This window comes from Sylvia atricapilla, chromosome 2 (assembly GCF_009819655.1).
Source record: "Sylvia atricapilla isolate bSylAtr1 chromosome 2, bSylAtr1.pri, whole genome shotgun sequence".
Lineage (NCBI taxonomy): Eukaryota > Metazoa > Chordata > Aves > Passeriformes > Sylviidae > Sylvia > Sylvia atricapilla.
In genome coordinates this window covers 100,209,667-100,232,545 of record NC_089141.1, presented here as the reverse complement: position 1 = coordinate 100,232,545, position 22,879 = coordinate 100,209,667, and the positions used below count along the sequence as shown (strand labels likewise).

General features: G+C 38.9%; 1 protein-coding gene across 6 annotated transcripts in view; it reads left to right on the top strand.

Moving 5' to 3' along the window:
• The window catches only part of SH3KBP1 (SH3 domain containing kinase binding protein 1), a 212,887-nt gene that overhangs the window by 187,663 nt on the left and 2,345 nt on the right, over nt 1–22,879 (top strand). For all 6 annotated transcript variants that reach the window (XM_066313938.1, XM_066313936.1, XM_066313937.1 and 3 more), the window contains 5 exons: nt 4,669–4,754; nt 15,697–15,806; nt 17,075–17,200; nt 20,218–20,489; nt 21,876–21,939. In XM_066313938.1, coding sequence (XP_066170035.1) covers nt 4,669–4,754; nt 15,697–15,806; nt 17,075–17,200; nt 20,218–20,489; nt 21,876–21,939 — 658 coding nt within the window. The remainder of the gene's footprint in view (nt 1–4,668; nt 4,755–15,696; nt 15,807–17,074; nt 17,201–20,217; nt 20,490–21,875; nt 21,940–22,879) is intronic.

Sequence of the window (22,879 nt, the reverse complement as noted above, 5' to 3'; positions counted from 1 at the left end):
GTATTTAAAGAACAACAAGAAAAAAGAAAATCCTCATAGTCATCTGGCTGGATCATAACTATCTTTTCAATAATAGCAGTCTTAGACTGTTCATGACTAGTTCATTTCTACTGAGGAAATTCTACTATTACTGCAGCAGTGTAGAATGTGTGGAAAATACCTGCATCAGAATGTTATTCTGATTTTGTCTTTCTTAGTTTACCTCAAATTACTTATTGCAGCTTAACTTGGGTACTAAGTCAGTGCAAAAGCTTGAATTGTGCTTAGGAATAGCATTAGGCAATGCATGTTTCAGATATCAGCCTGATTTCAGTCTGCTTTTTTTTGATCATTTTAGATCAAACTTTAGCAAAATACACGTCTTCAATGCTCTTTTAGCTGGTGCCACTGCAGAATAGTGCTGTCAAGTATTTATGCTCTGGTTGTTACTCTGCAGTTGCATTATGCTTTTTGTCAGGGGTGGTTAAGCCTTTGAGGAGCACTGAGAAATTGGACTTGCCAACACAAGTCCATTTATTTTGTGCTGGAGCAAAGGTTGCAGACATTAAAGGCCTCACTGTAGTCCTAGTCCAGTCTAGGGGGCTACATTTTAGTCATCAGCATCTGGGTTGTGCACTGTAGATTTCCTTTTTGCATAGTGAATAGAGTTAGATGAAACCAGAATAAAAGCAATTGCCTAAAATGAGCCAGCTGTACATATTGCAGAAATACTAGAATATAGGCATGGAAGTATTTTTACTGTTGTACTATTAGGAAAATTAGCTGCCATTGATCTACTGGAGTTCAAGTATAGTAATGGTGAATGAAACATAGGAATAGAGTATAGGTTAGAGTAGAGTAAAATGGTAGACACTGATTCCCTTCATTCCTCCACATATGGTTAACTTAAAAAATGCTTTTAGGGAGAAATCTGAGGCAAATGCAAAGAAAAAAAGGCAACAGACAAACTCCCAGTTTGATCTGACTGGAATGTACATCTTTGAGTACTTACCCTTCTGTCCAGATGCTACTGCCACAGCTTCTTTTGGACTTGGCTTTGAACGTGCTTGCCCAGTTGCTCCAAAATACAGTCCATAGCTGCTGATCACCCGGGCATATGTATGGGAAATACAAGTATTTGCTACAATCTTCATATTTAGCTACATGGTGTCTTAGAAAGACCAATACATACCCCAGTGTTCAGTTCACGGCTGGCGCATGCAATGGAGTAGCTATTCTTTTGTTCTATCCTTTGCCTGAAATATTATAAACATACCGTAAATTTTTAGCATTGAGAATTTTGGAAGGATATTTTGCTGCTCCACTGTGTTTTCCTTTTTTTTTTTTTTTTCCTAAGTACAAAATTTTATGAAGTAACCTTGTATTTTTTAAGCTATTTCAATTTTCATGTTATCAAGGGCACAAAGGCACACCTAAACAATTAAGAACAGTGTTCTTAATTGTCCAATACTTTGCTATTGGAACAAAATGGAAAATACATCTAATTGCTTGGATAATTAAGGAATATGAAACTTCAGGTGGAAGCAGTCACTTCAATAAAGGTGTTTTGGTTTAAAATCCATTCAGTTTAATAAGATAGTAATTATTTTAAGACCTACTGGTATCCATTTCCAAAATCAGAAAAACCTAAAGCAATTAGAATAAAAATTGAATCAGCAGAACTTCTGCTGACCTGTTGTGGTTTAACCCTGATGGGCAGCTGAGCCCCATGCAGACACTCGCTCACTCCCCCACAGCGGGATGGGGGTGAGAATCAGAAGGGCAAAAGTAAAAAAAAACTTGTGGGTGGAGACAAAGACAGTTAAACAGGAAAAGCAAATGACGCATGTGCGAGCAAAGCAAAGAATGTTGCTCCTTCCCATGGGCAGGCAGGCCTTCTGCTATCCCCTAGAAAGTTGGGCTTCCATCACCTGCAGTGGTGACTTGGGAAGACAAAAGCCATAACTCCAAACATCCCCCACTTCATTCTTCCCTCACCTCTTACTGCTGAGTGTGATGCCGTGTGGTGTGGGACATCCCTTGGTCAGTTGGGGTCAGCTGTGTCCCCACCCAGCTCCTTGTCCACCCTCCTCACTGGTGGGATGACAGGAGAAGCAGAAGAGGCCTTGAGTCTGTGCAAGCACAGCTCAGTAATAATGAAAACACCTCTCTGTTATCTATGCTGTTTGCAGCACAAATCAAAAACACAGCCCAATGCAGGCTGCTGTAAAGAAAATTAACTCTATCCCAGGCAAAACTAGTGCATGGTCCTTAGGGGAAAATTGCTGTAGTTACAAAGTGAGTTCTGTGACATTTCCATGGCAGCTGCTAAGCCAAAGAGGGTTTTCTTCTGTCCTGAGTAAGTGGCTTGCATCTTATGCATCTCACTGACTTTTTGTAGTGATGATTGGTTTTCCATTTAAATATAATGCTCCTTCACTGGAGGCAGAGTTGGGCTTCAAGGGCAATAGGACAGATAAAAACCATGTGGGACAGTGAATAGCTGTCAGTTTGTTCCAAAGGCTTCACACCTTACTTAGACATACCATGATTATACAATTTACAGAGAAGTCAGATAAGTCAATTCTCTGGAGCAGGCAAGCCATAAACACCCATAGAGGGTGTTTATCTTTACAATCAGTTTAAACCAGTCCATGTGCATGCCACTGCTAACAGGGTTCCTTATCCTGGCACCCCATTCCCACAGCCTCCCTTATGTTTAGCACTGGCATTTGTGCAGCTGTGCAGCCATATGGGTCAGGGAGTTGCTCCAGATGGCAATTAATCAGCTTGCAGTGGGACTCGTATTAGTGTGGGGTTTCTCCCAGGCTGATCATCTGTCTGGTCAAGCTGACAGCCTGTCTGTGTGGGCACGAGCAGAGAGGGACACGCTGTGAATGAGAAGGGAGGGCTCCACTCCTTTCCCAACAGTATGAATGCACAGTGGCACAATAAGCCTGTTGATTCTTCTGACAAACAGGGTTGGGATTTTTTTTTGTGGGGCTGTTGCCATATATCTTGGTATCTTTTGTAGGCACATGGTAAATGTTGTGACTTTCAGCCCTAAATCATGCCATTCTAAGAATCTCTCCAAAGCCATACTCACACATTTCCTAGAGTGCTTCCAGCTCACATTGTGCTCTCAGATTGCTGAGAAATGTATGTGTGCAAAACAGAGTATGCAGTCAGATGCTCATTGCTCTGTCAGCCAAAAAACTGTGTTGCTTCTTATAGATTTACAAATATATAAACGATATAAGAAAAAGCTAAAGACTGAAAAATAGAAAAACTTAAATGTTGAGGTAGATCAATTGGAAATACCCTTACTTATCATCTTGCCAATTTTCTATCCATGTGTTAAATTTCTCCTGTGTCCTTCCTGGTGCAGACTGCCTGCCATATTGAGAGCTGTGGAGGACTAGTTTGCTTCTAATCTGATTGTTCACTTGTCACCCTTTCACAGGGTTTAATGGCATATACCTTCACTTAATCTAGGACTTCCTAGTTTTAATAAAAAATTTCAGCTCTTTATCACAGTCTTCCTGAAGTCTGAAATAGGGTTTCCAGCCACTTTGGGTTTTGTTCATAAGCTGCTGCCGTGAGTTGAGGTTCAGGCCATCTGTCATCAGCTTATGGTATCAAAAGCAGAGACCACAAAAAATCAACAAGATTTGTGAGCTTACGACGTATTTTACTGTCAACAGCTAATTATTGCTAATTAGTGCACTGTATAGTACATATCTGCCTGGGTTGTTTCAGGGCAGATCTATATTTTCATCCCTAAATTTGGTACCTTTCATACATCATAATTTTTATAGTGTTACACTGGGAATAGTCATTGTAGAAGAACTATTGTATTTGTCAAGGGACCTGATAATGATGGCAAGTGCAATGCATTGCATTAACTGAACAGTTATTATCACAGTAAATATCAGAGATTGGAGTGACCTGTGCAATACTGAGCTACTTGCCTAGCACTGGTTTTTTAAATATTGTTTCAATAGGTAGATTATTTTAGTAAACTCAGATATTTGTGGGATAGAATGTTCTCCAAAGCAGGGATAGTTTTGTTGCTTTTGTGTGATCTCCGGTTTGAGTTTAAAATAGCTCCTCTGTATAAAGTATTGTAGCTCCTGCCACTTGGCTATTCAAAAGACATTTCTGACGAATCAGGTGATCTTGGTTCTTTGGACTGTGGAAACAGTATTCATAGTCTGGTCTCCTAAGAAAAGTGCAAAAACATGGTAGAGGAGTTGCATTTATGAGTAAATACTGGGAACTGCTCAAACCCACAATGCTCTAGCTTGAGGTTCTCTCGCTTTCTGCAGCATTCCAGGTAATCCACAAGCCAATTAATTAGAAAAAACTACAAAGAAGACGTTGAAGAATGTCCCCTTGCCCTTAGGTTTCCTCCGTGTTGAGATGCTGTGAACGTCTGAAGAATTATTCCGGACACTAGGGTGTCTAAAATAGGCTTTTTTGACAGGTGTTAAGGAGAAATGGGATAAGGTTAATCCATACAGCATGTCGACTTGCTAGAGATTGCTCTTGCTGACATTGCTATTACTGTGGTGCTGCAAAGGAAGAATACTTTGCTCTCTCATCATTAATTGCAAGTTAGCTATCAATTTACTGTAACCCACACAAAAACTCCCAATAAAACATCTCCTCTTCTTGATCCACATGCAGGAGTGATAGTCCAAAAGTGGAATTAGTGGGCAGTACAGTACCCGGCACTCTAGAGAAAGACTCCTCTGAAAGAAGCAATGACATCGGTAAGTTATAGTGCTTTCTACAGTTTGCCTAAGAAATTTATGGTGCAAGTTTCTGCTTTTTAGTGACTTGTGTATGATTCAAGAGGCAGATTGAGGATTTGGCAATGAATGTGAGTGCTTTTATATCAAATTTTAACTGCGGGATTAAAGGATCATTTCTACTTTACTTAAAATAGTTTTGTTGGGGTTTTCTGTTTAAAAAAAATTAGAAACAAATATGGAATAGTGAGTTATTTTGAATAAGAAGGCTCTTGTTATTTTTGTTTAAAAGTCTGAAACAAATGAGAAGGCCAACAATAATAAGTCATATTTGTTTAACTGATGTAATAGTGCTGCCATGGTTTTAGTACTGCAAAAGATTGTGAATTTGGTGCAGTTAGTAGTCTTTTCACTTTCCAATACAAAGGAACAGAAACCCAGTTCAGGTCAGTTTGACTAAATTTTACTGCATACACCAATTAAAAGCAGTCTAAATTTCTATTGTAAACAACTTCTCTTTGTCACCCATGAACCATTTAATCAGGAAGTCACCTGGAAAAGAGCAACAACAGGCTGTTTTTCAGTCTTCTCTCACCCTCCTTCCTCGTCAAGCTGGCAGAGCAGGAGTGCTGGTGTTTGCTGGTGGGTGCTGCAGGGCATGGCCCCTGTGAGCGGGGTGCTGTGAGCGCTGTCCCGGGCAGTGGGGACGAGCCCAGAGCCATCTTCTGCCTGTGCCCCCAGAGCCCAGCAGCTGCTGCCGTCGCTCTCTGTGCTGGCAGCTGTCCCACACACACCCTGCCTGAGCCTGGGATCCTGCCTGTGCCAGCACTGCTACCCTTCACCCGGGCACGAAATGTCATTTTGGTGTGGTGGTGTCTCCCCAGACTGCTTTAATTAGTAAAGCAGTTCTGTACAACAGCATCCTTTCAACTGCCAAACGCGTCTTTTCCTCAGATTTGGAAGCAGAACTTTGGGGTATAAGGGCATTTAAATTGCAACATAACAACAGAACACTAAATGCATTTCACATAGGTCTATGAGCTTTCCAGCGTACATACATCTGCTTTTTGTGAAGCTTCTGCTGTTGCTGTTGTTCTGGAGTAGCAGGTAGTATGTTTTTCCCAGATGTTCATTTGGCTTAAACCTGGAAAGCTAGAAGCTCGTGATAAATTGCATGAACATTTTTATTGTAGAGATTATTAGAAAGGAATGGTATGGAAATGCAGACCAATTCAACCATTTAGTGTTTCTTAAGTATGTTTACAAATCTGCTTCAAAGCACATAAGCCTCTGTTTATTTTGAAGTTATTAGTGCCGGTAGCATATGCTACCTGTGTGTGATGGAGGTAAGCTTTTTTATTCTTTGTTTTAGTTTCCTTGGAATCACTATCAGGATAAAAGCTTAGAGTGTTTTGTACTTTCTGATTTTGTTGGTTATGGATTTTTTTTGTTTTGTTCTTAACATGTTAGGCAGGAAATCTGATTTATAGGAATTCTTGTTCATTTCCAGAACATGGAGGGTGAGAGGAGGGTAGCGGAGGGAGGAATTTGGGTTGTTTGGGGTTTTTTTTATTTAGATGCAGAATAGGAGCCAACGAGAATCCATATACTAAACATGTTGCAAAGGATTTAGCTGATGTCCTCCTGTTACCACTTACACAGAGAACCTATTGAGCTCAAGGATAAAATAGTGTGAATACTTAAATAAGTATAACTTGATAGGGTCAAACCAGAATGGCATTTACAAGGGCAAATGATGTTGTTCTAGCCTGTTAGACAACTTGTTAAAAGAAAAAAATAAATAAATTATGGTTTTGAATTGAAAGGGGATCCAGAGATCAGAACTGTTATAAATTTTCAGGCGGCTTTTGACAGCTTGTGTAAAATATTGTCGAATAAATAAAAGGCATTTTAAGAGAAGGCAGAGCAATAAATCAAGGCCTAATAAGGAAAACCAATTCAGAGTGGATTAATGTCCTTTCCTATGAGGGGAGGTTTGGAGTTCAGAGCAGTTTATGGTGCAATGTAATTGTAGAGATTTATGGTAAGTGTGTGATTTTGTTTAATTTATTTACAACGAGAACAATGGGTTGGAGAAGTCTTGTGGCTACATGAGTTACTAGAAGAGATGATGGATGTTTGAGTGGAGTTGTGCAGTGTACTCCAAAACACTGGTGGATCTGGCTGTGTGAGTCCAGACTATTTAACAGTGATTTGTCCTACTGGTTTTGCCCCTATGTCATGTGCTCTGTAGGAAGGACAGTCTCAGCTTCTCTGAGGCTCATCCCTCCTTCAAAATGGATTTGATTAAATCTACTAATTGGTGTCTTTTCAGAAATCCAGATTTACACAATGAGTTAGATAAACTTATGTGACAGAAGAGGTGTGACTTAGCCTCTGAAGAAAATTGAAGTCAAATGGCCTAGGCAGCAGCTTGGATGCATGACCATTCTGGTTACTAGGTTCCTCTTTATTATTGCATTAGTCCAATGCCATTCCCAGTCACTCAGAGCTCTCAGGAGAACAGGGGGAAAAGCTACAGTCACTTTTAAGTTACCACACTCTCTTTCATGCTTATGCTGAATACTGATGGTGAATTGTGCACTGAAAACGAATACCACAGCACCTCCTGCCTACTTTGCACAAGAGATGTTAAGCTGGGTAGTGGCTGCCACTTTCTTAGTCCTATAGCCAGCCTAAAGCTCTTGTTCATTTCATGCAGAGCAGAGAGATGGACAAAAACAAAGAAAGGAGAGACAGTTTTGGTTATTAAAGCAAATCAAACTAATGCTGGATAGAGAACAGTTCTTTATTCTGTGAAGTCTTAAGGATTTCTAAGTTGATTTCTTTTCTTTACTATGATGAAACCAAAACCTCTGTGGTAAGGGAGGAGAAGATACAGGGTTCTTCCCTATGCTATCTCTGAAAAAGCAAACAAGTGATCAGCAGCAATGAAATCAGTAATGCCATCAACAGCTGAGCAGCAATATGCTGAGCTGAATTGGGAATCCAGATTCAAAACTTGCATTTTGACTAGGTCCCTTGGAAATGGCTTTTTCCTGTTTATTTTCTGAGTAATATTCTACCAGTGGATCAGTGTTCTCTAACCAGAAAACCCCACACCATTAAAAACTTTCTCTCCCCACTTTACCAATTGGGAAAATCACAAATGCTTGAGTAAGGTTGAGGTGATGTGTAATAACCTTCTTTGAGTTGTGTATATTAAAAAGTTATTTTTATGTAGATATTAGCTCATGACTTGGTTTCCTTAACATGTTCAGCTTCACATGTAAATTTGTTGATGGTAATTCAGTACTGGTTACAATTTTCCAATTGTAAGAGAAAATTCTGCTTAGCAACATCACTGCTGATTGTAGATATAATGGCAGCTCTTATTTCTGTTGTCCATGCATTTACTTCCTTTCACAATCTTTACAAAAGCCATTGGAAAACTAGCCTACAGAATATATTATTTAAGAGGACCCATTCCCCATTCCTCCTCACTTTTTCTTTTGTTTTCTTTTTCCCTGTTTTCAGTGATGTCTTTACTTTCCCTTCCACACATCTTGCATTCAGCTTTTCCTATTTACATCTCTTTGCCATGGCTAACTATTCTTCATTTCATGAGGGTAAGGCTTTTTTTTTTCCATTTCTTTTCTATCCTGTCTTTGGTTTAGTTCACAATGCACAACAAGCAAGTACAAAAAGAAGCATTTTGTGGAATGCCAAAGTTTAGATGGATATTACAGATTTATTTTTTAATTAAAAGTTGAAATTGAGCATACTGCGACTCAATTCATCATAGTATTAAATTGAGAAATCATTATAATTTGAATGCATTATAAGAAATTTGAGTGACAAAAGTGACGTGCAGTTTACATGTGATCTTTGTCAATGCTCTGGATTCATTACCCTGTTCTTACAAACAAATTTTGTCAACACGAAGTGAAATACATATATTCTGTTGTGCAAAAGCATTTAGAAACATACTAGTATGGTATACTAGTCTGAAAGAGGAAAAAATCACAACAAACATACAGTAAAAATTTGAAGAGTATTCAGGGACACTCAGTGGAAAATATGTGTCATATACCCAGGGTTGTGGTTAAATCAGAGTGGTTACTTACATCTGTTGGTACATCTCTACCAACAACTGATCTGGATTGGCAGAGGCTTTTTGAGCTTTTAAAATGCTTCTAAAACAACATAAGCTACACTGACAATAAAATAAACCCTGTTCTACAGATTGTTGTTCCTACATAGAATTACATTGATTGCAACAGCTTCAATTCATGCTTTATAGCATAACTTAACCTTTATTTAGGTGATATGTTTCTTTTTAATTTAATAAAGAATTTTGTATATGAGGGCCAGTGTGATGACAGAAACATCCAGCACATAAAATATCTTAGTGGATGTAGTGGATTGAGTGCTGGCCAAATGCCAGTGTACCCACCAAAACAGTGGATCAAACACTAATGCTCTCCAAAAAATGTATTGAGTTACTTCTGCAAGTCAGGAGCAGTCCTAAGTCTTCTAACTGTACACACACACCCATAGAATCCTGAAACAAATCTTGTATATCCAAAGCAGGGCTGTTTTGGCATCATCTAATACTGAAAATCATATGGCTTTAAGTGATTTAAGGAATGAGCCACAAAGAATTAAAAATAATGTATTACTGTGGAAATGATCAGTTAATCCCCACAAGAAGCCATTTCTGTGCTTTGCAGAAAAACTTATTGCACAGAGCCAAGTGGACATATCTTTCCAATATTTTTCCTGGCTCTTTACACATTTTGCTTAGTATTTATGAAAGCAGTTAATAATCTTCACCAATGCTAACAGAAGGCACGTATGCCTTCATTGATTCCTGCTGAAATATCTAATGAACACTAGATTAAATATCATAAGAGCCTCCCTGGAAGCTGGTTAGTGCAGGTCTGCTTTTTAGCATTTCCTCAGACTTTAATCTGCAGGTGTCATGGAGTACTGGCCAAAGCCATGTGATTTCCCCTTCTTCTTTTTTCTGTCCCTCCCTGCAAGACTAGCACTAGCTTGCCTGAAAGGGTAGTTAAAAATACCCTCATGAAAATATCTAATAAACAAGCAAAAAAATCTTCAGTGTATCATATTTCCTTGGACTGTATTTGCAGTTGTTCTAGAGCTGAATTTATCAGGAGAGGTGATTGCTGTGCCTCTGACTGCAAGAAAAAGTGATGTAATAAGATTTGGCCCACACTAGGGAAAGAGATGGAGAATATTTCCGGTAAAAGGTTGTAGAATGGAGGAGGTTTGTCTTTAAATCACAGGCTGGTTTACTGTGAGATACTAAAATTATTTTGCCTGAAAACACAAAATAAAAATTGGAAAATCAGAAAATACTGGTAAATATAAGGGTTGGAGGACAAAATGTGACTCTCATAATGAAGATTAAAATCTGCCTAAACCTCTTTCTATGCTGCTATTCATGCTCATTTTAACAGGGCAAAGCAAAGGAACAGAATTGCTCATCTGGTTTAAGTTGTAATATTTACATCAGTGAGTCAAAATCCCCCATAAACACAGTTCTGGACTGTAAATATTGTAATCAGGAATATGGTAATGGTTCTTTATATAAATTAAGTCAGGCTCTTGCCCTGAGGGGTCCAGAAAAAAGCAGTAAACTAGAAATTTAAATTGGTCACCATGTGTATCAAGTTGAGGTGCCTGAAAACAGAATATCCATTTCTTCTAGCTCCTCAGTTTTCTTGACCTTTCAGTTCTTTCTTGGCATGTTCCAAATTGTTAAAAATAAAATCCTTATGAGGGCACTGGCAAGTGGTTATTAGCAAAGCTCATTAAGGTGGCCTTCTACATTCAGCTGTTAAAGCGATAAAAGTCAGGATGGAAAGGGGAGAAGATAATTGGGTGCTTTAGGAAAGGTAGTTTAAAGTCACATCTGTCCAGTGACTGTCCTGGGGAGCCAGGTGAGCCATGCTGTCTTGCTCCAAGGCACAGAACTCTGGGCAGGCCTCCCTGGCACATCACTCTTACACTCCTGAACAAAGGGACCTTGCAGCCAGGGAGTTCTCCTCCTAAAACTGCATTACCCAAATCTTAAAAAACAGTCTGTGATTCACTGTGGGTGAGATTTGCTGCCTTGGACTCTGGCTGGGAGTATGGCTGTATTCCTCAAAGGGTATGATGCTGTTCAGCATGGAGGGAGTAGCAGAATCCGGGTGCTTGAAATAGTTAAAATAATTGTAGTCTTCTGAAAATTCCTACTAACATTCAGATTATTGAGTTATTTTTTGATTTCTACTATATATTGAATAGGCACTAAATGCAGAAGATTTTGTCTGCAGTGCGTGTCTCATTTGACAGCTCTAAGGATTACTGCATCTAAAGACAGTATATATATTATTTCACATGCCTGTTGCCAACCTATTAAATGCATTGAGGATGATTATGAGATGAAATCCACTCTGGCTTTTGTGACATAATCTTCTTCAAATGAAATGAATGCCAACTTTGCTTCATTTCCTTCAGCCCTGCTGTATTTCTGTTCTATGAAACCTCACCATTAGCATTCTGAAATTGTTAATTCTCTTATATATCATTTCCCATTTCAGTTTTTTCAAGGTGAAATCACCCTACTAATTAAAAAACTTTCTGTTATCATTATGTATCAAAGACTTTGCCCATACACTAAAAAAACTAAATGGAAGATAAACCCTAGCCACGTTTTATGCCAGAATAGTAAATACAGGGGATAAAAGGGGTAAGGAAGGAAGCATAACCACTTAACTTCTTATTTCTGGGGTCTTTTGGGGGGCAGAGACTGAAGGATGTTTTCTAGGAAGGTAAAAGTCTAATGAGTTTATAACTTTTTCTCTAAATTATTGTTGTCCTGGGTCTGGGCATTTTTTAAAAAATACCATCATCATCCTTTAAATAACCATGTTCCCAAATGAACATAGCAATGGGGAGAAATATTCTATTCCTAAGTGTCTTGGAAGGATACCAGGGAATAATTCTTGCTAACATTTTCTCATAGTCATGAAATATGGTTGCTCAGTAAGCCAGACTGTATGTACTACACTGATACATTAAAATTATTCTGATGCCTTTTTCCCCGTCTCATGAATTACTTCATGGATTACCAGCTTGATCACCGAGACAGTAATAATGATGAATGCATCTGTTTAATTGTAGAACAAATATCAACTATTTTTTAATTAGGGAGTTAATTAATTAGTTAGTTAAGTAACTGATGGGTGCCATCTCTATGTTCGACATGTTTAATAGGATCTTCCTTACTGTTTGTTATAACCAGACAAAGAAAAAGCTGGACCAGTGCAGAGTCCAGGTCTGCTGGATGCTGATGTTGCTGTACTGGCAATGAATGTGAATACAGTAGACTGGACTTTTTCTTTAATGACATTCCATTTGGGTCCTGTCAGGAAGGCTGCACATTTTGCTTAGTATGTAAATTTAATCTCCCAATTTCTAATAGCTGCAGAAATACAAACGAAATAAAATCGAATCTCTACATTTAATTACCTTAGTTTAGTGAATTTAATATAGTCAGAACCACATAGCCTTGCTTTCCACCAGCAAAAAATAACCAAATAACCAGCACAAGTGAGTTACTGAATTCACAGCATATATGACAGCATGGCAGAAGTTTTGTGAGTGGCTCTATTGCTCATTCTACTAGTCACCAGTTCACTGGATGGGAATTTTCTTGAATTAATATCTCCACAGGTGATACTTGTGGTAGGTGATGATAGCCTTAGGTGCAGAGTGGATTTGGGAGGAAGATCAACATCTAGATAAGGACGACAAATGGAGAGAAAAGGGCATGTAAGAGTGCTGGAAGTGGATTTATTATTTTATTGTTATACCAAGTGGTGTCCATTACACTTTAATTTCATTTAGAGTATCAGCTGAATGGCTGTGATTTCACTAGTTTGACCGCAGATACTACCTGTGGAGCCTTTATAGTCTGTGTTCTACTCTCTTTAAAATTCAGTGCAAGTATAGGCTGCTTTAGTTTATTTTTTCTGGCTATCAAAAATGCATTCAGAAATGGAAAAAAAGTAGGATTCCAAATATTTCTTGATAATAGAAGCTTTGACCATAAATGTTCATCTTCCATGGTATTTATAAGATGCATTGAGCAAATTATGTCTGCAAATGCTTATGGGTGTCAAGGATGTAAATTCATGCGTTTTATCAATACATTTTACAATTTAAACCTGAATATTTCATTGTTCTGATAAAATATACAACTCTAGGTATTTACTAGTGTATTTAAGCCAAAGAAACACATTGAATTAATTGACTTCATTATTTTTTCATTGATTGTTTTCCATATGAGTGTAGATACTTTTTGTAAGAGCAGAGGAAGCGACAGTGGCACTCACAGAATCATAGAATCTTTAAAGTTGGAAAAGACCTCCAAGATCATTGACTCCACCCCGCAGTGCTGAGTCCACTACTAAACCATCTCTCTAAGCACCACATTTACACATATTTTTGAATACCTTGAGCAGCAGTGACTCTACCACTTCCCAGGGCAACCTGTTCCAATGCTTGACCACACCTTCCATGAAGAAATTTTTTTTAGTATCCAATCTTAACCTCCCCTAACTAAACTTCGAGGCACAACTTGAGGCTGTTTCCTCCTCTCATGTCGCTTGTTACCTGCGATAAGAGACTGCCTCCCACCTCACTCAATCTCCTTTCTTACTCCTGTGTAGACCACAGAAATGGAAAATGAAGAGAGGGAAGTCATGCACTGCAGCTTTCCTAGGCTGCAAAGTAACTTTAGCCAATTCCTTGACCCCCCAAAGCTGAAGTCTGCTCTTCCCCTCAGTTTTACCAGCTTGAATTCAGTGCTGTGGTACTGGTACTGATTCTTCCTTCAGTGCAAGTATTTCCATGGCTTGGCACATGGCATTGAAAAACGAGATGGATTAAAGCTTGCTCAGCAAAAATACACAGTAAAGTGGGAGAGAGTGGCTGGGGCAAATGGGAGGATTGCTTCAGCCTCCGTTTCTGCTCATGTGTGTGAGTTATCACCCATTTAGAGGGGAGTGTATATTTTTGATGGTATTACATTTTTGTTGGGCAATTTAGCAAAGTAACTCAGTAAGAGAAAATTAAAATTAGACAATATGTTAATATATTGATTATTAATTTGCTTTGTGATCTTAAGTCATTTAGCTATTTTATGGACCAGCTTCAAACTGGATCTTAATGGAAACCAGCTCTTACACTTGCTTACTTTTTTTTTTCCCAGAAAAAAAATTTCTTTCGGTTTCTTTTCTCCTGAAACTCTGAAGTTCTGTAGGACTCTAGATAGGTTTCATGCAATCTGCTAAAATTAGCTCATTTTAACTTTCAAAGCACTGTGGCCTCACCCGACGTGTTGGGTACAACTGAGGCTTCAGATTGTCAAATTCCCACTGACAGACTGGGTGGGTGACCTACCTTTGCACAGAGGCTGCAACAGTCAATAAAAAGAGCAATGACAAAAATACATGGTAGAGGACAGTGGGGTCACTGGTTATATATAGGAAGAGTCACTCCAAAAATAGAGCAGTATTTGGAGGTGAATAACCTTAGACTATTTCAGGGCTATTGAAAGAGCGCTCTTTTTTCTTCTTTCATTTTTTTTTATCTCGTGGAGATGGAAGGACATCGCTGAATAAGGACTCTCCAGTCCCATTTACTTTCTAGCTGACAAATCATGAATACTTTAAATCAATTTAAGTGTCCTTCAACGCATATAGTTTATTGCACAGGCCCATTAATTAATTTGTTTTTCCATTGCGTAATTTTGTACGATGGTTGGTTGTAATATGGCAACAAAACTGGATCTTCAGAGATTCATTGTTCTGTAATAATTTGGAAAATTAAGTGCTTAGTATATAGAACTATTAATTTAAAAGCTATTTTTCCTACATGTGTGCAATGAAAAAAATAGTCTCTGAATAATGAATATCATTCCTGTATTTGATTGATATCTGAAAGTAATTGTGAAGAACTATGATTTATCTTGTCTAAAGTACCTCTTGTGTGTTTTCTGACTCCTTCCTGCTCAACATATGCTGTAGGGCATTTTGAAATGAAGGTGAGTGAAACTGATACAACCCATAAAAATAGATGAATGGTATTAGGCCATTTGATTTATCCATGTAATCATGAGCTGTGGTATTCCTTGAGCCTCCACATCGTTCTTTCACGTAAACATGTTACCCCGTGGCTGGATTCAGTAAACACTTCCCCAGAGCTTTTCACTGGCCATGGAGATGGCTGTTACAGCATTCAGCAGACCTGCTTTCCCTGGACTCTGCACAGCTTCAGGAGCCTCTTGGAGCTTTTACTTACACAGCCTCTGGACTACTGGAGGGAGATAGTGCTCTGACCTGCAGTTACTGGAAACCATGGTCCCTCCAGCTGCAGGGGTCTGGGAACCTGCAGATCACTTCCAGCTTGGTCCTTCTCATTCTGCACTCTCCTCAGCAATTACTGCAATGCAGAGCTGGCAGTACAGTTCCTGAGACAATGTGTGCACAGTCTTATGTCTCCAGTTATTCAGGGAAAAAAAATTACTAACCCCTTCAGTAGCCAGATGGAAATTTTGAAACTGTTTATTCCATGCCATAGAACCCATGATGTCATGTAGCTTCCACTGTGCTGAAAACAAAGCCAAAGGCTCCTCTACAGGTTCCCCCTCTGCTTTATTGTGTTTGAGATGGAAGGGTAATTGTTCTTGGCAAGGGTTACTGGATTGCAGCTGCCTTGGACTTCCAGGTTTTTTTAGTGCCATCATGGTGGCTAAATATGTGCAGAACACTGTGACACATTGGGGAAAATGGGATTTCATTTCTTTGAAATTAGAAAAAAATGTGATTCTTTCCCTTTGAAGACAATTGCCAGAAAACCAAATCGATTCTATTTTATTTTTAAGATTTGGAAGGTTTTGATTCTGTAATACCAATTGCTGAGAAGCTTAATCATCCAACTACAACCAGACCAAAAGCTACTGGCAGGCGACCACCCTCCCAGTCTCTAACATCTGTAAGTTAATTTTCCTTTTCTTTAAAAACTATTTTTTAAAATATTTTTTCTGAATTTCCCCCCCCTCCTACTTGTGTTCCTTGGTGTTTTTACTACTTTTACCCAGCCATTCCTTCACACGTACAATGAGGCAGAGAGATGCAGATCAGGAAAATCACCATCAAAAGGCTGCCAGTGTTTTGAATACTGATGTTTAAAACATTCCCTTCCTTCTAAGGTTTATACCCCCTTATTTGGGTGCTGCCAAGTGTTCCTTGCCAGCCATGACTGAGCCCAGAAAAATCCCTTATAAAAATCTTTGGAATAGACTAATCTGTGCAAAGTATTGAGGATTTTGAAAGGATTTCCCAAAAGAAGCATTTCTCTTGGTTTCTTGAGGACATTTATCAGATTTTGAGAACAAAAAGATCATGCAGTCTTCAACAGCCCTCCTTGAGCTATCATGTGTTTCTTCTCATTAAGGTCACAGTTGTAAATACAAGGGTGATTTAAACTTCACTCTCTAAAATCTGTCTTTAGACGAGTTGGTCTTATAAACAACACTTTGGAAACCACTGCTTAGTTTTTCAATGTCTTCTTCTTTGGGGTTTGGGGTTTGTTTGTTTCCATGCTTTTTGCGTTCTGGAGTATCACGATGAGAGCAACTACTGATGGTTACCCGAGTCCACGTTGCTGAAGAAAAACAAAGTGGAAGGAAGCAAAAAGGATTATTGCAAAACTAATAGAATTCAAAAAAAGAGAATGCTTTCAAAATCGACTGCTGTCATTAGTACAGAAATGTAAAAGAGCAGTGTAGAGGTTTTCCTTCCCCTGTCACATCTGTGAGGAAAGGATCAAGGGGTGGAAAGAACCTTCCCTTTGCACGCCTTTACCCCGAGGCTGTGCCCAAGGCAGCGCTGCAGTGCCAGCACCGTGCACTGGCCGTGGCTGGGGCCTCTGCAGAGCCGCAGGTGAGTGAGACCTGCTCTGAGCAGAGCCACCCCAGTGACAGAGCCGGGCTACCCAGCGCTCGGCATCCCGCCTGGGGCTGGAGGCCTTCATCCTGGGATATCATGCAGTGCAAAGCTGTAAATCAATGTTGAATTCGTGATTGCTTTGAAAGCCGTCTAGCTTTGAAAATAAGTTGCAAAAAAGGGGGAGTAGGGGGACAAAAAGTCCCGATTTTAAGTATTGTTACTTTGAAAATGGTAGCTAAAAATGTTCTTGTGCAATGAAAATATCTGTGCTTTTTTTTCTTCTTCTTTTGTGGTGCGTGTTTGTCTACATAGTCATCCCTTTCAAGCCCTGATTTCTTTGACTCGCCAAGTCCTGAAGATGAGAAGGAAGATCATGTTTCCATTACTCACAAAACTCTTGAAGTGTCAAGGAAATCAAGAACTGTTACAATATCACAAGTAAGTTAATTGGAATGCCTCTGCTGAACCTTATCACATGCAACTTCTTTTTTTAAAGCAGTACTTAAATATTTAAAATTTAATTCAACATTCACCTGGTAACTGCCCACTTAAAGAAGCTTAAAATAATAAATATTGTTTTCCAAAGATTGTTCTGTGCTGGAAAGGCAAGTCAAAAGTGAATTGCACAGTTAAAATGTCTCAAATAACCATACTGTGAAAAAAATCCATGTGTAAATGCATTTTACAGAATCAGAAAGGCTGGGAAATAAATTTTAGAAACAAAGACTCTGTGTTTTTGCAAATTCAAATTGAGTTTACATTAGAAGAATCTGTGAGTAGAGTAAATACAACCCTTTGACATACTGTAATAGTATGTGAATTTAAATTTGCAAATATAATCACTTTTTATACTGGTATTGTATTCATTTTATAGGCTTGTGTCTGTATATTCTATGTATATGTGTCTATATTCTTACTGTATATTGGTAGACTACTATAGTGGAATCAAATATTACAAAAGGAGTGTGTAGGTCAGGCTTTAACGGTTGGAAGTATTTTTTAGTACATGCAGATACCTTTAATAATAAAAATACTGAATTCTAATAGTTTGACAGGTATTTGAAAGATGAAGTTATGCACTTCTGTGATCAAGTTGTAAGGATAATGTTTTGCTATGTAGCTCCCTCTTCTGGGAGCACTTGCACCAAGGAATACTGCTGGGCCAACATTTCTAAGTTTATGACAAACTGTAAATGTTCCTGTAAAATAAGATTAGAAAATCTAATTCTACTATTAGAAAGCAGCTGCTTGAGACTTTATTGCTGATAGCCAGTTAAGCTCTGGATTAAGATGATCAGATCAATGACTTCAGTTGTGCCTTATTTGCCTGCTGCAGATTTGAACTCAGCCTGAAATCTCTTTTCAGCCCAAAGGAAACTGGCATCTACTGATATATGGGGTCATTGGGTCATTATCCATGAAAGATCTGTTTATAGGTACACATTACTCACACCCCTCTCTGCTCTGGGACCCCACCTGGAGTGCTGCATCCAGCTCTGGGGTCTCCAGCACAGGAAGGACAGGACCTTGTTGGAGGTCACTGAGATGATCAGAAGGATGGAGCACCTCTGCTATGAGGAAAGGCTGAGAGAATTTGGGTTTGTTCAGCTTGGAAAAGGGAAGGTTTTGAGGTGACCTAATTGTGGCCTTGCAGTACCTGAAGTGAGCTGACAAGAAAGATGGAGAGGGATTATTTACAAGAGCATGGAGTGGTAGGAGAGGATGATGGAGTGGTTTCAAACTGAAACAGAGTAGGTTTAGATATTAGGAAAAAAATTCTTTACTGTGAGGGTGGCAAGGCGCTGGAACAGGTGCCAAAATAGAGAAGTAGTGTATGCCCCATCCCTGGAAATGTTTGTAAGACTAGGCTGAATGGGAGATGGAGTAGCCTGGTCTAGTGAAAGGTGCCCCTTCTCATGGCAGGGAGATTGGAACTAGGTGACCTTTAAGGTCTCTTCCAATCCAGATACACAAACTAATTGATAAAATGTTAAAAGAATATTATTCAAGTAATTGAGTCAAGCTTTTAAGGCACTACGGTGATTCAGCTTTCTTGTGATTATAATGCCATTTTTATTTATATTTATGGCCAGACTTGTTCTTTGTGGAGAACACTTCTTGAATTCAGTGTTTTCCCAGATCAGGTGCTGTGCTCAATCATATTGTATAGTAGGGAGGACTGTTTTTTGCAGAACTTGGTAGATCCTGCTCTTCTCTCCCCATCATAAGTTTTCCTGATTTTAATCTCATCACTAACTTTTTTCTCAGTTACTTTGTTCTGCTAATGCCACCCTGCCAGTCTCCAAATCCTCACTTACAGTGTCTCCTTCCCTCTCCATACCATTTATTCTCAGTATTTTGCCCTATTTGCCATTCAACTTCAATATCTCTTTTCCAAAGAGAGCTGGAAGGTTGCCTAGTGCTTTTTCTTACTCTTATCCAAATCAGATTTTCAAACACGCCTAGTAGCTGTCATGTAATGCATGCACAGCACTGCCAAATAACAGTGCAAAGATTCCCCTCACCATTGTGGTAACTGCACTTTACACTGTCCTCTGTATGCAGTGAAGTAGATGGTCATGTATGATTGGTAAACTTCAGATTTTCTAATTGTCTAGTAAGTATAAAATGCTATGTTACATTGTATTACATTATATTCATAAATTACATTATGTAACACATATGAGTAGAGGCTTGTCTAATAAGTATAACACTGGATTTCAGTTAAGAAGAAAGGAATCCTTTTTAGCTAACCACATGATTCCAGAGTTATAGGATAATGGTGTGTTTTTCTGTCAAGTTCCTGGAGGAATAAACAGCTATTGGTAGTTATGGGGATTCATGGAAGCTTTGATTAACAGAGGACAGTACACTACATTTATTTATTATTAATATATTATCATTTTGAAGCCATGGGATTTTTTTTTTATATATATATATATATATATATCATACCAACAAGCGAGCCTAATTAATATTTTTCTATTTTCATAATGCTAGGGGGAACATGTAATACTTTTTTAATTTTTGAAAAAAACTTGGAAGATTCCTTCAATAGATGGTGGGAAATTATGAATTTAATTTACAAAAAAATACAGCTTGGATTCTTGACCATGTAGTTTTGTGCTCTGTGGGAGACATCCATGGATGTAGATATCTTCCCACAAACATGTGAGAGAAACACTGAGCATCTGCACTTGGTTTAATTCACTGCTAGGTCTGAGATCTTGGAAATGCTGTTGCTGAACTTTTGCGTCACAGCTCAACCCCCTCTGATGTATATGTACAAAGATGATGACTAATTGCTATATTTATCATGCTTTTGCCAAGACTGTTCATATTTGACTGTTGGAATTTCAGCATTACCGAAGAGCGGCTAAATACTTATCATTGGTTATAGGTTTGATTTTCATAAAGCTTTCTGCAGACATTAAATGTTATTCTTTTTGTTGCAGGTGTCTGATAACAAAACTTCCTTGCCTCCAAAGCCAGGAGGTCTGGCTAGTGGCAGTAATGTACAACCATCACTGTCCCCTTCACCGTCACCTGGATTTCACTCAATTGCTATGGGAACAACAGGCCACAGGTCAAATTCCCCATCCCTGTTTGGTACTGAAGGAAAGCCAAAGACTGAGCATTTGAGCCAAGGTCAGACTGCCCTGGAAGAGCTGAGAACACAAATTAGGGAGCTAAGAACCATCATTGAAACGATGAAAGACCAGCAAAAGTAAGTACTGCAAATCACAGCTGTAGGTGGAATGGATCCATTTGTGCATAGTGGTGGCAGTTTCTGACTGAGTTCACCTTCATGGGTGTTACTCTGCACAGCTGGTCTGTGTTTGTGCGTGATTTTCATGTGACACTCAGGGCTGAGAACCTCCACAAAAAAGACCTGCACTGTCCACCAGCTTCTTTTTTCCTGTGTTATGACACAAGTAGATGTTTATGGGGTGGTAAAAAAGTTTAGTTGCAGGCTATAAGCTGTGAATGTTGTTTTAGTCATCACTACCTATGAAGTCCTGTGCATTGATCATAATAAAAGGGGTGCATTTGTTATAGTTGCAGTACAAATTGCTACAAGCTCCTGAAGTTATTAAATGAATTTGTTATTTGACTGTTAGCACATTTTCCCAGGAAACTCATGTTAGAAAAGTAGTAATTGAATTGTGACTAGGTGATCTGAAGGTCTTTGTGTTTATGGCCCTGAATCTTAATATTTTAGTTTTGGGCATCTTTGTTTTCTTTAAATCGCTCATTTCTTAGGAGAATCTGGGGCTGGCATGTAACTTTTGATGTTCCTGAGAATATTTCATGCGTTGGAAGCTAAACCTTCACTTACATTGTCAGTTGTGTGTAGCCCAGGCAGGAAAAAGAAAAGGGCAAGCAGCGTGCAGAGCGTGTGGCGGAACAGAGGTGTGCGGAGTTTGGGAGAAGATGCATTTGGGAGGGCATGGTTCAAGCTGGATGTAGCCAGCAAGCCCCACGGCCTCGCCTCTTAGGCTGACCCTGCTGCTCTGGTCTCCCCGGCCCTTCTTGCAAGGGCAGCTTCCACCTACTGGTATCTGTCCTAAGGTGAGATCGCTCAGTGGGAACATGAGAACGTGTCTGCTCCTTATAGCTACGTTCCCTTTCCTCACAAAGAGAAATGACAGAAAGTCCAGATTTGGGGTCGTTAAGTCTTACAAATGAAGTTGAAGTTTACATTGTGTTGCTGGCATAAACAGCTTTTAAGTGGCTTAAGGATGGGCAGGGTTTGTGTTACCAGTTCCTATAGCCCACCAACAGTCAATACATCTACATTTTGTATGGAAAAAGGCAACTGGGTGCTGACACAGTGTTGATACAGCCAGGCCAGAGCAAAGGCTGTGGATGCAGGGCTGGAAGGAGGCATTAGTCATTAGCCATGTGGGATGGGGCGGGGTACTGTCCCATAGTGAGTTTTACTTCTCTCTGCTGTAGCCTAGAGTTCACAAGAGTATGCTGACTTCAATTAGATGTTCAGAGGAAAAAAATAACTAGTGAAGTGGGGTAAATGTATCTCCAAGAGATAATCTTTTGTATTTTACTAGTGTAGTCCTTTCCATCCCAAGCTTCTTTTGCATTCTTTTAACAGAAAGGAGATTAAACAATTGCTCTCTGAGTTGGATGAAGAGAAGAAGATCCGTCTACGATTGCAGGTACTTAAATTATTTTTAATGTCGGGGATGTGACGGCAGGTTTGATTTAGCCTGACATGGGACATAAAGCTCTGCTAAGATATTTAGATTCCAGTGAATCAAAAACTACCAATATTTCTGAAAGGGATATACCTCTTCCCTTCATAGCATTTCAAGTTTGTGTCATGTATATTGCAATATTGGGTTTTTACTGAAAAGCCTGATAATTATCCATAAATTTATCAGCACAAGTAGACACATTTTTAAAAATTAAATACAGTACAAGATTCAAACTATGATTTTTTTTATCTCAGTTTTAATTGTTTGCTTTTGTCACAAATGAAATCATGCCTTTTTAAGGTACTTACTTGCTGCCACCAAAGCTTTATATTTTGTAGTAGGCTTGTCTCAGTGTTAATATGCTCGGAATATTATCTCATATAGCAAGATTTTAATGTCTGCTTTACATACTGACTCAAGTTATCTTTATTAAAGCACCCTGAGCAATACATAAGAAGGGACTCTGATTAAGGAGCCATTTACTGCAACCGTAGTTTTAACAGTACCTTAGCTCTAGAAGTTGTTGTGCTGGCTTAGTCAATTACCAGCTATCCTGCTGCCCTGCTTGTGGGATTCATGGAGCTTGGCCTTTGCTGAAATCATTACCAATGCTGCTTTGATGTGGAATGATAGTGAAACTGCTTTTGGGGAGTTTTGGAGAGTGATTTAAACAATGCCATTAACAACATGCTTTAACTTGGTCAGGCAGATACACTGAAGGGTCATTATAGGCCCCTTCCAACCAAAATTATTCTATTCTAAACTATGCTATGCTCTTCTATTCCATATACTTGGTAAGTGATTTGGTGTTGATTATATTTTATATTTTTTGGTATAGGGCATATTTATATATTTTATATCTAATATATATAGATATTACATAATTATAATATACAGATAT